The following is a 16,847-nucleotide window of genomic DNA, read 5'->3' on the forward strand; positions in this document are numbered from 1 at the left end:
CGTAAACTACGCCAGAGCGCGTACACACCTCACGCACCGGATGCCGTGCGCACGCCCAAAGACAGTTGGACATAGTGTTGTATTAGAGGTAAAAATTATATAAATACTGTTCGGTTTCTGGCACAAACCGATCGTTTCGTGTGTTAGGACATCAATGTGTCATCAGGAGCCGCAGGGTTTAATTTGGATTTGTCTGCATGTTTTTTTTACTCTCATAGATTTTGTTACCATTGCCATGCATTATACGACTGATAGACTGCAACGGTTGGACTTAAAAATCATCAAATGTGTTCTACTGAAGAAACAAAGTCACCTACATCTTGGATACCCTGGGGGTAAGCAGATAAACATCAAATTTTCATTTTTGGGTGAACTATCCCTTTAACTTTTATTAAGAATATCTCTTTGGATTTGAGACTTTAGTCTTTGCAACTTTACAGATCTTCTTTATGGACCAAGAGCTTGTAACACTCCAAAGAGAAAGGAAAAATTTAAATCGCATCATATGATAGAATAGAATAGAAATTGTGCTTCAGTAATTTTGCGTTAATTGCGTTAAATTATTTTAACGCGTTAAGGATTGTAAAATTAATCGCATGAGTTAACGCGTTAACATTGACAGCCCTAATATATATATATATATATATATGTATATGTATGTGTGTGTGTATTTCATTTTTCATTTATTCCACATTTCCTTCACATTGGAAATGGAAGGTCAAGCACATTGGGTTGTGGGATACAGTATCTCACTCAGCATGCTTGTTTTGGCAAATGCAGTCGGTATTCTGTGTTTTCCATGTAGATAGTAGATGGAGAAATTTGCGTACTGCACATACACAGTGTGCACACTATATACTGCTCACTTGAGCTCCAGTGTCAGGCCTGTCTGTATACTTGCAGATGGTTTAGCTTCTTCACCAGACTTTTTTCCCTGCAGACTCTGCTCTATTTCTTACACAGATGAAACTCGGCACTCTGGTCCTCTGCCATGCTTAGAGGCTGTCATCACACTCACTGCCATACAGCAGCACGCTCTGATCCCACCGCAGAGACATCCCGACAGTGGGCGCCACGTCCTTGGGAAAAGAACTGGGTCAGCCAAGAGTCTTGGCTCTGTGCTAAACTGTACATGTCTATGTGTTTCTCAGAATGCCGAGGTGACGCGTCAGATGACGGTGGCCCGTGCCGCCCAGGACGAGGTGGAGAATGTGAAAAAAGAGATGCAGGACAGATTGAAAGCCGCTCGGGATGCTACCAGTCAGCAGGTCGGAACACAAACCACATGCGCGCGCGCACACACACACACTTCCTCTGCCTGATGTATCTGTAATATGCTTGTCTTACACTTCCCTATCCTCATGTATGTACACGAGTAGGAGAAGGCTCAGTTAGAGCAGCTTCAAGCTCTACAAGCCGAGCTCATGTCCAGCAGATCTGAACTAGAGACCCTGAAGAGTACCGTCACCTCCTCCCAACAGGTGGGACCTCACCCTCTACCCATCATTCTCTTCCTCTTCACCTCTGTCATGAATCCATCTCCATTCTTTGTCCTAATACTGTATAAAGGGGTCATGAACTTTCTCAACATTTTATAATGTTCTCTGAGGTCAACTTATAATGTTAACAAGATTTCTAAATTAAAAAACACCATAATAGGTTAATATTCTGTTCTATTTTTGACCCTCTCTTTGAAACACGCCATTTTGATACGCATGCCGCATTCAAGACTTGGAAGTGAATGCCCACGGCTGTGATTAGCTAACAGTTTTGCATATTAAAATAATAGATGGACACTGCTGTGATGTACTCTGAAAAAAATATGAATCATTTTGTTTAAAAATTTGTAAATACTCTGTACATATCAAACAATCTGTAACAGACAAAGCAATAGAGAGACATGGTAAAAACATAGTTACTCACACTTGTACCAGATCCTTGAGCAATGCCAAGAAACCATTTCAAACACAATAAACACCTTATATATATATATACTGTACAGACCTCTTATTAGCAAGCTTGTTATTCAGAGTCTTGTAATGCTTGGATGAATCTCTATCATTTTCTTGCTTGAGTAATCCTGTGTTTGCATCGGTCTCATATTTACTCGCCTCCTCCTACGTGCGTGAATTGGTGGGCGGAGCTAAAGATGCAGTAATGTTGACGTTGGCATTGATCTTCAGAGGCGTTCTTTTGTCGCACTATGATATCATATTGAGATGAAATATGAAACGAATTGCTGTTTTGGCAGCTTGGTTTCAATAAAAGCTGTTTTTGGACTAACAAGGAAGAATAAACTCTTACATGTCAAAAGATGAAGCGGAAGTTTCATTTCTCAGTTCATGACCCCTTTAAAGAAATGTCGAATCTTAACCCTCTTCCATACATCCCTGTTCAGCTCTCAGCCCAGGTTCCATGTATCACTGTCTCTGCGGTTAGTCTAGTGCAGGTGGACATGGTGATTCTGTGGGGTGCTGAATTACCTGAGTTAATGTGTCCAGACTGCATGTGGGAGGTGATATGTCACCCCGCCTCCCCCTCCATCCCACTTCCTTCTGTCACCTGCACACCTGCTGCAGCACCTTCACTGCTGCCTCAACTCAAGACATCTGTCCTCAAAACACTGACACGGTTAACATCTATAGCATGACTGTATCAGTTTCACTTTTAATAAGCTTTATAGAGTGTTGCAGGGATGATGTATTTTTAGGTAAAAACCCGGAAACAAAGCAAATTAGCACTTCCAGTTCTATCATTCTGAAGTCAGTGGGTTTTCGGTTAAATGCCTGAAATTTCTGTGGTTAATGTGGTTAATTCTGTGGTCTGTGGTTAACACAAGCTCAAGATATTTTCATGTTTATTCTACAACATAAAATACATCACTAATACTCCCTTGTGATTTTTTTTTTTTTATGCTTTTACTTGTCTTGAAAAAAGCGGTTGCTGTAAAGTGGCTATATGGGACTACAGAGATTGTTGGAGACATTAAATGTAATCATGCCAAACAAAATTAATGTTTAATGGTGAATGACGTTGAAGTCTTGTGACCATGGTGTAGTTTGTTTATATTCTGTGTTTAACTATTTACTTCTGGAGATTACATCTAGGCTTCAAAATTCCTAATAGTTGTGTTCATTTGTGGAGTTTATCTTGATGAACAAAACATGTATGATTCATAAAATTTTGTTGGTCGCACAGCTTATTTTTTGCAAAATTCCAAAATTCCTGTTGGGTTTTTGTTGAGGGAACCAGGGTGAGCTGGGTTGGCCTATGTAATTATGTCAACACTGCAGTGCTCGAATGGTATGGCTATGACGGATCTGTATCTCGCACCTTTTGCAGCTTCCCGCACATGTGCGCCGTGTTATTAACCCTTGTGCATCAATTTAAAAAAGTTACACATAGGTTCATAGAGGACAAAAATGTTCATGTACAGGGAGTACAGACTTAAGTTTGGTCTCATTTTAAAGAAGACCCTTGACAGATTATTGTTAAAGTTAAAAAAAAGTTGTAAAAAAATTGAAACCAAAAAAGTTAGAGGTTTAAGTTTATGAAAATGATTTATGAGCAATTTGTTATATAAAATATATATTTTATAAAACATTTTGAACTCAAAAATTGACAGAAAATCAAAGCCATAAATCTAAACAATTTGTGTTCCAAATTTGAGGTTGATATCTCAAAAAAATTAGCTTTTAGTAAGATTATGTTTGGATGCAGTACCAAACTTTTCCCATTAGATTCCAGCAAAGCTCCGCTGGCGTACACAGCGGTGGGATTTGTGATTCGCAGTAGAGTATAATTTCTCTCTCTCAAACATTACAGGTGCGCACACACAAACACACAAACATTTTATTTAGGACACACAATACAAACCACACTCTGATATCCATACCAACATACCCACACAATTATAGCTGCATAATTTTATCCATTTGACTCTATAATATGCATAAGCAGAAAACAGGAATAAAGCGAGTATTTGCTTTATACGCCAAACTTGAAAAAATGGCACCATCTAGTAAAAAAAATAGTAAAAATTTAAATTTTAAAGTCTTGCAAACAGAATGAAAGCCTATTAACAAATATTGCATCATTTTATAGTTAAATGGCCCTGGGATTAAAAATCGCAATTTTAGTGGGTTTCAATGAGGACATTTTTGTCCTTAAGGTCCTGAGAGGAACTATTTTTTGTACCTAGTGTAAAATAGATTTATTAAAGGAAATTAGGGTGAAATATAAAAATTCCAATAAAAATACACACCTGTGCCAAAATTTATGCAGTTGGCATTAACACAGGCAAAATTATCTAAAAAAACAAAACTGAAAAAGACAAAAATGTCCATAAGGTCGCACAAGGGTTAATACGCCGTGTCAATTCAAAAAGAATTTCAACTTTTACATGCAGTGCAGTCCCCAATATCAGTTCCAAAACAGTGGACCAATCAGAAGGTCCCAGACGTGGGGCAAGTGTTGTGAGGTTTTGTTTACAGTAGCAAGTTGGCATGGCAACAGTTTTATTTGATGGCAACATGGTGGAGGCGGCATTCTGCGCTGCGCTTTTTTTAAAAACCATTCCTGAGCACTGCGTCTCGCGTTTTTAGATGCAAAGATGCGTTCTGTGTGAACAGTCCCTAACTCTTCTATTTTCAGTATCTCTGACTTTTTTCATGTCTAACCCTCATTCTCTTTTTCTATTTTAGTATTATTTATATACTATTATAGTATTTATTAATATTTTGAATTAGCTTTTATTTTTATATTTTCATTTTAGTTTTAGTAATTTTGTTATTTTATTTCAGCTTTTTCAATGAATGAAAATGATTTTTAATAGTTATAGTTAACAGTAACATTAGTTTCTTGTGATTTCATGATTTTTGTTCTCAGTAAAATGTCACATTAAATCTTGTAATTGACAACTTTTTTCACTCTCTTCGTATAGTCGAACGAGCAGCTCGGTACTCAGCTGTCTGCTCTAGAGAGTGAGAAGGCGGGGCTTATGGAGACGGTATCTCAGAAGGAGGCGGAGCTGGCCAGTTTGGGGGTGGAGTTAGAGCGTGTGCAGAGCAGTCTGACCAATGAGAGGGAGAGTGGTGTGAAAGCTGCTGAGGCCCTGCAGAACCAACTCAATGAGAAGGTGGAATATTCTGTGTTTACTGTTGATTGTATTTGTCCTGTTACAATAGTGGCTTTGTATGCATTCAGATTCATTATATCAGAAGAAATGCTCTGTAAATATGACAAACATGAAGTCTAAAATGCCTGTTTTCATTGTCTTTCTATCTGTAGGAGAGTCGTGAGCAGTCTCTGGAGAGTGAGTTGGTCTCTCTGCGCTGGGCGGCTCTGCGAGCAGCTCTGGAGGAGGCGGGAAGGATCGTACAGGACTGCCTGAATCAGCTAGAGGACCCCGCACACATAAGCTGCACCAGTTCAGCCGGTCAGTGACCAGCTCAAATGACCCTAAACCCTCCCACTGATTACACCACACACAGCAGGAATTGCCCTACAAGTGCGTAATAAATATTAAAAGACCTTTGTGTGTAGATTACCTGGTGTCCAGGTGCCAGGTGGCTCTGGACTGCGTGGAGAGGCTGCAGTCGGCCACAGTCGGCTTTATATCAGATAACACAGGTGAATTACATGTACACACACTCTCATTTCCCCTCTCAACTAGCATTCATCAATGTACCATTGACTCCAGCAGTGTTGCGAAAGTTAATATGAAACTGTAGCTTTACAAGATACAAGTTACACGTCATTTAAAGTAGTTAAAGAGCAAGCAAAGTTACTCTCTTGAAAAAATAGTTGGCTTAATTGAAGCTGCTTAAAGAGAACTATATATTAACATTCACATATTTTGGGGTCAGTAAGACTTTTAAAACTTTTTAAAAGAAGTCCCTTATTTTCACCAAGGCTGCATTTATTTGATAAAGTAAAATACAGTAGTAACAGTGTAATTGTGATTTTTTTTTTTCATATATTTTAAAATGTAGCTTATTCCTGTGATGGCAAAGCTGAATTTAATGCATCCTTGCTGAATAGAAGTTAATAATTTTTTCAAAAATCTTACTGTCCTCAAAGTAGTTTTGAGCAGTAGTATAATAAAAAAGAAAAAGAAATGAAAAAAGAAATATATATATATATATATAAAAAAAAAAAACATGAACAGAATTTATTGATTAACTCATTTTGGAGTCTAGTTTTTTTAAATTGAACTTTCTGAACAAACTGAAATATTAAAACCATATCTGATTCAACTTTGAAATGACGGTACTCGAGACAAAGGGGGAGCATTCTGTCAGGCTGTTTCTTTAGCTCTCTTGCTAGTAAGGCTGCACAATACATCGTGACACATCCATAGTTTAGTGATTTGTCATGCTACTCTGCTAAATGTTGGAAAAACTCAGTACTGAGTCAAATCTACACCATTTTAAAGGCGGCTGAGCTACTTCAACACTATTGAAAACTTTTTTTATTCCATCACTGTTCTTCACTCAAAATGCACAAGTTAAAAAAAACCCTCACACAATTCAACTAAGGATATACCTTTTAAAAATCCATTACCAAAAATGATTCAACATGAATGCATGCAGACTTCATTTCATCACTTTTGTTGACACTCAGTCTATTGAGATCAGTGGCACTCATATGTTTCTCACTGATTTCCCTGTATGTGTGTGATAGATGTGTCTGGACTGGTGCGGGCGGTGACTCAGTTTGCTCACCTGCTGGGCGATGTCATCGTGCAGGGCAGCGCCACCTCCCACATGGTGCCGGTGGAGCAAGCTGACGGTGAGCACGAGACGTCAATCACCCGAACACCACATATCCAAAAGAGCTTATGTAATCATATCAGCACAGCTGATGCACCTCTATGTAAATACTTCCTGAAAGACACATTCATTGACACTGTATCGACCAATCAGCATCCAGAACCAGAACTATCCGTTCGATATAGGCAGCATAAATGTCATTTCTATTATTAAACTGATGAATATTTTACAACACCACTGTGTCCACATATAGAGAGACGTCCAAGAATATGACTTTCTGTTTGAGTTGGTCTCCATACATCAGGAAGGCCATTAGTGTCACTGCGGTTCTGTTAATAACTCCGTCGCCGGAGGCCTAATGTTTTCGGTAGAGCTGCTTTAAAAGAACTTGTTGAACTCAAAACGGCTAATATGCAGTTCCCACGCACACGAGTGATCACGTCACAGCCGTACATGGCAGGAAATGTGTGTCTGGCCGAGCGTATGTGGAGTGTCTGCAGGTGACAGATGGCTTGTCTGACTGCTCTCTGCTTTCTGTCTTTGTCTTTATCTGTCTGTGGGCAGCATTGGCAGACAACGTGAAGGCGTGTGGCGCGGAGGCCTTGGCGTTGCTCTGCCAGCTCAAGGAGCAGAAGTCTATGGGGACGGCAGACTGCAGCCGGCTGAGGGCGGCACTAGATAACGTGATGGCCTTGGGCGAGGTGAGTTGAGCCACTGAGAGACCGTACTCGTTTTAATATAATAGCACAGTGGATTGAAAAAAGCAGCATGTAATTGGTGGAGAGAATTTGTATTATTATTATTTTAATAATTATTATTTCTTACAGAGTCATTTAAATTAGGCCGAAACTAGAATGGAATACTTATTTAATGTTTACTGCATACTGTAAGTTATATTCCGTGTACTACCCAGTGTTATTTTAGTATTATTTATGTATTATTATAGTATTTATTCATATTGTGAATTGGCTTTTAGGATACACTTTTTTTTTTTTTTGCAGTGTCCTTGTTACAGTGTAATTATACATTTAAGTTCTGAGTAATATTAATTAATTACATGATTATGCATGATTATGCATAATTTGTTGTTATTACTATAGTAAGTACATGTAGCTTCTAACAAGGACACTGTAAAATACTGTAGTGTTACCAGTTTTCGATTTTATATTTTCAGTTTTCTTTTTAATTTTGGTTTTAGTAATTTTGTGCTTTTGTCATTTTTATTATTTTTAAATATTTCTTAATTTTATTAATAATTTTAGTACTTTAAATTATTTTCAGTTAGTTGCCAATGCAGCATTTCTAATTTTCATCATAAGGTTTTCATCTAATAGTACATTTTTATTTTATTTTAATATTTTATGTGATTTCAGTAATAAAAAAATTAGTAACAGTTTTAGCTAACAACATTATACAACAATAAACATCATTGAGAGTAGTATGCTACATTGCATACTTAATTCACCAAGTTGCCATCCGATCAGATGAGTCAAGAAGGAGGGGTTTAATAATTTGCAACTGATATTCAGATTAATTTTTCACATTAGAAATAGAAAGTCAAGTGTAATATGCCTTAATATTTGGCACTCAGATCAATCTCCGAGTCAAGAAAGCGATTTTAATATCACAGATGATTTATCACAATGTGCCCTGGTTATATGCTGCACATTTTAGCATTCAGAATATATCATCCAGGTATTCCATGAGTATGCATATTACATAATGCAGAAATAGATGTAGTATGCTATTTTGTTTTCTCGGAGCAGAAGTTGCGTCCTCGGGGCCTGGAGCTGCAGCAAGGAGAGCTGGGAGATCTGGTGGAGCAGGAGATGGCAGCCACATCGGCAGCTGTGGAGTCAGCTGCCGCCAGGATTGAGGTAATCAGACGGCTCCCTGCTCTCCCTGTCCTACAGACAGATGCTTAATAAAACATGAAGCGCTCCAATCTACTCCTCTAATGTTTTTCCCCTTTGCTCTCAAAACAGGAAATGCTCAATAAGTCCAGGGCGGTTGACACTGGAATCAAAATGGAAGTCAATGAAAGGTCAGACAGACTGAGCCACATGTGTTTTTCATATAAATAATGTTTTTTACAATTACTGTTACAGTTACAAAAGCACTTTTACAGATTTTATTTGGTTGATGTTCCTCAGTGGATTTGAGTATTCAGTGATCAAAATGTCACCATGCTGAGCTTATTTCACTTGGATAGCGCTGCACGTTTGCATTCACCCAGACGCATTAGCGGACCCACCCCGGTGCATACAAAACAGGCCTGTGAGTATTTAAATGTTGCTCTCTGTCGCCCCCTGCAGGATCTTGGCGTCCTGTACAGATCTCATGCAGGCCATCAAAGTGCTGGTGCTGTCCTCCAAAGACCTGCAGAGGGACATCGTGGAGAGCGGCAGGGTGAGTCAACGTATCTAGCAGTTCTAGGAAACCTCGAGCTTAAATTGGCAGAAACAGGTGTTAAGGAAGTTGCTGCTGTGTTCACAGGGGGCCGCATCTATGAAGGAGTTCTACGCTAAGAATTCCCGATGGACAGAAGGTCTCATTTCCGCCTCCAAGGCTGTGGGTTGGGGCGCAACCATGTTGGTGTGAGTATTTTAGACAGTGAAAAAATAACAATGTTTGTCATTTTTGGGGAATGCTGTTACATAGTGATTAAAAATCTCAGTGGGTAACAGAAAGCTTATAGGTTTTAGGACCCTATAAAATCAGTTTTATGTTCCATTTTATTTATTTATTTCTGTTTTTTTTTAATAAATTCTGTTTTTATTTTTTCTCAAATTCTGTGTTCTTCATTTTAATGGTTTAATTACATTTGAATCATTAAAAAGCATGTATATTAAATTGAATTCATAAAAGTTGAACAATTTAATAAATGTATCAATTTTAATAACAGGGCCCTATTAAATTGGTTTATTTTTTTACATGCCCCTTTTATTTTTTATTTTTTTATAAATTCTGCTTTACTTTTTATATATTTTATAGATATGTTTTAGGATGTTTTAAGCAAATTTATCATCAAAAAATGTGGCAATCAAATTAATCCATAAAACTAGTAATCAAATGAAAATATAAAAATTAATATATAACAAAACATTGCATTTTTATTTTGGCCAAATGAAGTGCTGCACAACAGATGTTCACTGTATAAATTAAAATGGGGATAAAAAAAAATCTCTCGATTGTGTGAAATTCCTTAAAAAAATGTTAATTAATTGCCGCTCATTCACTCTGTCGCATAGAACATGTAGACTTTATATTTCTTTTTGCGATTTAATAATCAAAGACATTAGTGCATATACAATTCTGTCCAGGAATTGCCCAATTCTGTGACATTTCACAGTATACAGTAAATTCCATTTTAATGACTGGATTTTGCAATTCTGGAGCCTGCGTTTTCCGCATTGTTTAAATCATTGGGCCCTACGGTTTGAATCCTAAACTAGTTGATCTATGAACTATCACCATTGTGCTGCCTCCAGTAAAGATTTTTTTTCTTTCTGCAGTGATGCAGCTGATCAGGTGGTGCAAGGCACGGGCAAGTTTGAGGAGCTGATGGTGTGTTCACATGAGATCGCCGCCAGCACGGCTCAGCTGGTCGCAGCATCTAAGGTACAACAACAAATTGGCACTTGAATTAACTTTAAAGCCCTATGATGGTAAGGATGATATATAATCCATTTGATCTCTTCAGGTAAAAGCAGACAAGGACAGTCCAAACCTTTCCCGTCTTCGGCAGGCCTCCAAAGGGGTCACCCAGGCCACCGCGGGAGTCGTGGCATCAACCAAGTCTGGCAAGTCTCAGATCGAGGACACAGGTGAGGTTTACAGCACAATCTTTTCAGCTCATCCTCCTGACTCACCATTCTCAGACACGTTTAGCTTTGCTGCTCATTTGGGAAATTCAGGCTCGAATTATGCTTGCAACGTTTCCCCCATAATTTCTTGTCATTTCTCCGTTATTCATTAAATAAGAGCCTGAAGAAAGTAGTAACAGTAGCGGCAGCCTCATTTTACTTCTCATTGACCTCCACAGTCACATTGCCCCATTTCACATTTAACTATAGCTATGAAAACTGGTTTAGGGTGCCCTCCAGAGATACAGGAATGAGCAAGTCAACATAGTTAGCCTCTCCTTCACACAAGCTCTTGTGCTGACGCTCTTCTCTGGAGGCAAGACATTTAAACAACATTGACCAGTCACATGGAGTCAGTGACATTGTGTGTCCTTTTATATTCAGTAAGGATGCATTGAATTGATAAAAAAGTGACAGTAAAAACATAATGGTACAAAATATTTTTTATTTCATATAAATGCTCTTTTCAACTTTCTATTCATTCAAATCCGAGAAAAATGTATCCTGGGTTTCTACAAACACGAATTAATATTATATAAATAAAATATTAAGCAGCACAACTGTTTTCAGCGTTGATGATAATAAGAAATGTTTCTTGAGCAGCAAATCAGCAGATTAGAATGATTTCTGAAGGATCATGTGACACTGAAGACTGGAGTAATGATGCTGAAAATTCAGCTTTGCATCACAGGAATAATAATAATTAATAAATAAAAATAAATAACTAATATATATATATAACTTTTTTTTAAGAACAGGTAGCCTGTAATTCACATCACAGCCTGGTGAAATCATGATTTGCTTCTTAAAATCGAAAGATATACATATTCACATTCTAAAGAAAATTTTATTAGACAAAAACACCTGCAAACAAGAAAATCATCTCAATAGTCTGAAAGCTGTTAGACATGAATTAAAAGCCATAAAAATTCAGTTTCAATGCTAAATTCTCTCTGTTTCAGAAACTATGGACTTTTCCGCAATGACACTCACTCAGATCAAGAGGCAAGAGATGGACGCACAGGTGAGAGTGTATTAATCTGTTTCCCATGTATTTGAGCAAGTATGTGAACAAATCTGACCATTTAACGTGTGTCAGGTGCTGGTGCTGGAGCTGGAGACCCGACTGCAGAAAGAGAGGGAGCGTCTGGGTGAACTGAGGAAGAAGCATTACGAGCTCGCTGGCGTCGCAGAGGGCTGGGGAGGGGAGGAAGAGGGTAAGACCCCCAATAACACCACAAACAGCTGTCTGTCAACAACACAATACCGTCTGACCATCAGCCAAAACTGCTTCCTCCTCAAAAATCTTCCCAGAATTCCCTAGCCAATGGAGTGGATTGAGATTTGTCGGGCTGACAATGGAGTATCAAGCTAGTTAGTGGTGCAGAGGGTGTGTCGTGTTTGCTCGTACGTAATTCGCTGTCTGTCTTTTGTGTTTGTCCGCAGGAACGGGTTGAGACTCATCGTGTTCTGTGCAGCAGCCTTACAGACGGGGTGCTTGACATCTTTATATACACACTATCTTTCCCTTCTCACTTTTTTATTGTACTTTTTAACTCTTTTGATTTCTTTATGTACATTAAAGCCAAATAAAAGGTGCTTTTTTTCTAACTTGCTCCCTCCCCGGCCTGTGGAGGCTGGAGACTTGAGGAGTGTAATGGTATTGTGCGACGAATGGGGAGGGAGAGGAAGGAAGGAAGTGGATGGGACACAGAGGGAAGTGCAGGCTCGCTGAACTGTCTGAGTAATTCATGTCCTCTTCCTCCTCATACGGAATGGAGAATCTTTCCCATCCCCGACCATTTAGAACAATCCCGTCTCTCCGTGAAACATCCCATGATGCATTGCACAAGGGTGAGTCGCCCCATTTTGCAGGATATGACACTGTGCTGTGATTCTTCCGGACTCAACTTTTACAAACCGCAGCAGTGTGTGACTTCCACCTCTCAAACACATTCCTTAATGTCGCGTAGGATTGCCCTCGTATGGGTCCGTCCTTCTCTAGTCCCCTAGCAGTGGTCACTGGACTAAAAAGAGTGCTTTGGACATAATAGCTGATGACCTACTGTGGACTAACACCTGAAAACACTAGCAAACTCAATCGAGACTCACTTTTTTTGTATTTAGTTTTTTTTTTTTATGTTAAGCTTTACTTCGATTATGTTCCCGAGGCATTCACTTTATAAGAAACCCTAAATAGATTTAATCCACTGGCTTTTTACTGTTCCACCATGTTGACTTATAGGGACAAACTGCTAAATAGCTCATCTAACGTATGATATTTCAACAAAACTGTGTCCTGATGCGTTTCACCAGTTTCAAGTCCATGACTGAATATATGAACTGACTTGTTTTTGTGAGACCTCACGTCGGGCTGGAGCTCATTGTTTTTGTTTTAATAGCTCTATTTAGGTCTTAGTTAGTTCAGCACAAATAGATATGGCACCATATTGTATTAGTAATGGTCCCGTACGGTTTACACGCTAATACGACAGTATCTGTTAATTCCTGTTGTCTTCTTCCAGCTCCACATATGCGCACCCCTTCACACTGAGGCGAGGAGAGACGTCCGTGCCTTTCAAAAGGGAAAAAGGGTCACATTCCCTGAAAAAGACCTTTAAAATCGTGATCTGAGTAGCATTTGGACAGTGTTTTAAAGTTGTCATTTGGTATTGTGAACTGAGATCATGAAATCAGTAGAGTGTGGTGTGAGAACAGATGTAGCCATCCCTGTGTGTGTTTCATTTTGATTTTTGAGCTTCCCTTTTACAACTGGATATCTAAAAGAAAGAAGAAATGGTACGGAGCCCCTAAGGTTTAAATTATATAATTTTATTTATAGTAATATTTTAATTAAAATATTCACATAATATATATATATATATATATATATATATGCTTAATTTTCTTTAGGCAAAATAGAATTAATTTTTGGACATTTCTTGACCGTTTTCATGAGATTCACACAAAATGGAGATGCATGAAGAATGTTAAGTAAAATGTATTGGGTTCAAGAAGTCTGTTCACTTCTGTCAAAGCAATGTAGACCACATAGCCTTGTAGACCACCACTGTCTGCCAGCAGCACAGCTCTCACCAGGGCTCGCAGGGACTTGCAGTCTTGTAGTCACCTACAAACCAGGGTTACCTCAACTTCTCCACAAACTACCAGTCAGTAACTACAAAAGAGAAAATGATTGAGTTTAGGGTCCTGTAGACTCAATATAAACATGCGTTGACTAAACCATGAGTGCGCGCGCGCGCGTGTGTGTGTGTTCTTACTAATATAGCATGTGTGTGTGTTTGGGTGGATGCTGTGTGACTGAGATATAGGCTACTGTATATCCCTTTTGTTGTTATGTCTTAATGCCCTCATATTGTTTCACTCATTGCACTGCTTTGGCTGTTATGTTAAGTTGCGACACTGGGTATTTAATTTCCGTTATTTTTGGAAATTTTTGTCATCATCACCTCCGGTAATGGTTTATTTCACCGTTTCGATTCGGTTGTCTAGTCTTACCAGTTCAGCCAGCCTCTAAACTGCCTCTCACTTTTGTTAATGGAAAAAAAAAACAAGACCGCTCAGTAACATTTTGGAGAATATCTTTGTATGATATATACTAAAACTATGTGTGTGGGTTTGTTTTATTTTTCAGTTTTTAAATAAATATTTCACTCATTGATATAAATGCTAGTTGTTTTGTCTTGATTCCGCTTGCGTAGATTTTTGTGTTATGTCATAATAATTGATATTACAGTCTGCATTGTTGAGGTTTTTGGAGGCCAGAGGGAAACATTTCGACGCACGTTTGTGTAATTATTCAGATTAAGCAACCGGTGAGTTATTCAGTTACGCAAAATGATTTGTTCGAGCAATAATGACGACTGAATCTGTTGACTTGTTGAAGATTATCCCACATGGTGTCACTAATTATTACAGCCTGAGTTCATACAGGTCCGAGAAGCTCATCTAGTGTTTGTCTAGTCTAAAGCTATAACACTTTCTTCGAGACCGAATTTACTGTTTTCACTCTCATATGTGAATAAACAGAATAAATCAGAACAGCAGGTAAAAACAGTATGTTAATATGAAAAGAATAGATACAAATAGTTGTTCGTTCGATTTCTTCTAGCTACATAAAAACATAAAGTAGGCATTTTTTAAAACGTACATCTTTGTTCCTTATTTACCCCTAAATGGTACATATTAGTACCTTCAAGGTAGGCCTAGATATTAGTAATTTTTTACAAAGTACTTCTAAAAGGATACCACCTCAATTACAGTTTTGTACATTGTCCTCATTAATAATCAGAAAGTGGACTGTAAGCCCAATATTTCATCTGTTGTCCCTGGACAGTTCTTAAAAAGGCAAATTAAAGTTAGAATAAGTCACATATATCTCATATGAATGCATAAATTAATTTGGACCATTCCAATACATTTAGGAGAATATATTGGCACATTCGGGTGCATGCATAAACAGAATGGGGAAAAAAATCTTTGCATTTGTCACACACCAGATCAAGTCAAGGGAGTTGTTTATTATCCACTGATGTGGTGCATTACATGAACGTCAGGGAGAGAGTGCAAATATGTTTTGTTTTAATTGTAGCCTACGTAGTATATTGTTTAGTTCAAAACTTAAAATGTCCTTAAATTATATATAGTTATATAAATATTTATATAATTATATATTAGGCTATAGATAATATTTTGATTCCCAACCACCAGAGGTCATCATTGACTGACAGCCAAAACCTTAAAGGGATAGTTCACCCAAAAATGAAAATTTGATGTTTATCTGCTTACCCCCAGGGCATCCAAGATGTAGCTGACTTTGTTTCTTCAGTAAAACACAAACGAAGATTTTTAACTCAAAGCCGGTGCGTGATGCGTCGTCTTCTTGCTTTATGGCGGATCGCAGACTTATAAGTGCATTACCGCCACCTATCTCTCAAATGGACCATTGACACTCTGGCCGTTTCTCAATACCAAGTACGCAAAGTTCGGAATTGCGTCCTCGGTAGTTCGGACTTCGCAAGTTCGACTCAGAAGTGTGAACTCCTGAGGACGGTTAATGAGGTAATTCTGCAAATGGAACAGCAGAGTACTTGATAACGTCAGTCAGCTCGCCTTGGCTACTCCGGTTATCTTCACTGTATGTATACAATACGACGAAATATGATATCAAGCACCACTGCATCTTTTCGTTTTCTTTTAAACATAGGCCTATTAATAGCCGCAAAAATGTAGTTCGGGGAACGTACATACATTACAGTGAAACGAAATACCTGGAAAAAATGATAGATTCATGAGGCCAAAGATTGCCTGTTAGATTTACCCAAAATGAATTATATCTCATGTTTAACCACTACAGAGACATCAGAGCCAGCAGCAAATGTCAGAAGGACTAGCCGAGGTGAGACTGCTCTCGGCTAGGGATGGGCGGATCGATCCTTACGTATCCTGTAATAATAATAATAATAATAATAATGCATTTTAGTACTTATGCATGACACCATGTTTATTTCTCATGAGGTATCCTCAAAGGTGCACCTTTGTAACTTATCTACCCTTAAAGCATGCATACATGTATGGTACTAATATGCTCACTTTTAGGGGTATAGTTGCACCTTTGAGGTTACTGCCCCAGTAAAGGGCTAAAATACAATTATAGTATATTTTATTTCTGACAGTGTAAACAAAAAAGGTCTATGAAATGTTAAAAAACATGGCTTTAAAATCTAATATTGAGTATAATTACTGATTATATTCTTTTAATAATTTAAAAGATCAGTTTAGTTTAGTTTAGAGGTATCGGTATCGATATCGGCGATACTGGGCTTGAAAATATCGGTATCGGATCGAAAATAAAATAAGAGGTATCGCCCATCCCTAGTCTCGGCGGGATACATGAACGCTGATCCTTGATAAAAGGGGCGGAGCAAGAACACATCCGGGATTTGAACTGTACTTGTCTAGATGTGAACTTTGAATTGGAACAGTACTTGGGCGACGATTGATGACGTTTCACAAGAACACAAGTACTGACAAGAACGCATATTGAGAAACCGCTTTTATCTACAATCTCAATAAGGAGTGTCAATGGTTCGTTTCAGAGATAGGTGGTGGTAATGCACTTATAAGTCTGGGATCCTCCGTAAAGCAAGAAGAAGAAGAAAACGCGTCAAGCGCTGGCTGTCGAGGA

At 38.3% G+C, this 16,847-nt stretch overlaps 1 protein-coding gene across 1 annotated transcript in view; it reads left to right on the top strand.

The window, feature by feature from the left end:
- LOC107727900 (huntingtin-interacting protein 1-like) overlaps positions 1-13,107 on the top strand; it is a 19,971-nt gene extending 6,864 nt beyond the window's left edge. The window contains exons 9-24 of the mRNA XM_016537936.1: positions 1,152-1,268; positions 1,380-1,481; positions 4,943-5,137; positions 5,290-5,437; positions 5,545-5,631; positions 6,685-6,792; positions 7,338-7,474; positions 8,540-8,650; positions 8,759-8,817; positions 9,089-9,182; positions 9,270-9,370; positions 10,289-10,394; positions 10,477-10,600; positions 11,602-11,663; positions 11,739-11,856; positions 12,086-13,107. Of these exons, the coding sequence (XP_016393422.1) occupies positions 1,152-1,268; positions 1,380-1,481; positions 4,943-5,137; positions 5,290-5,437; positions 5,545-5,631; positions 6,685-6,792; positions 7,338-7,474; positions 8,540-8,650; positions 8,759-8,817; positions 9,089-9,182; positions 9,270-9,370; positions 10,289-10,394; positions 10,477-10,600; positions 11,602-11,663; positions 11,739-11,856; positions 12,086-12,096 (1,680 nt within the window). The 3' untranslated portion in view covers positions 12,097-13,107. The remainder of the gene's footprint in view (positions 1-1,151; positions 1,269-1,379; positions 1,482-4,942; positions 5,138-5,289; positions 5,438-5,544; positions 5,632-6,684; positions 6,793-7,337; positions 7,475-8,539; positions 8,651-8,758; positions 8,818-9,088; positions 9,183-9,269; positions 9,371-10,288; positions 10,395-10,476; positions 10,601-11,601; positions 11,664-11,738; positions 11,857-12,085) is intronic.
- Positions 13,108-16,847: the final 3,740 nt, after the last annotated feature.

This window comes from Sinocyclocheilus rhinocerous, unplaced genomic scaffold (assembly GCF_001515625.1).
Source record: "Sinocyclocheilus rhinocerous isolate Xijiao unplaced genomic scaffold, SAMN03320098_v1.1 scaffold877, whole genome shotgun sequence".
Classification (NCBI taxonomy): Eukaryota; Metazoa; Chordata; class Actinopteri; order Cypriniformes; family Cyprinidae; genus Sinocyclocheilus; species Sinocyclocheilus rhinocerous.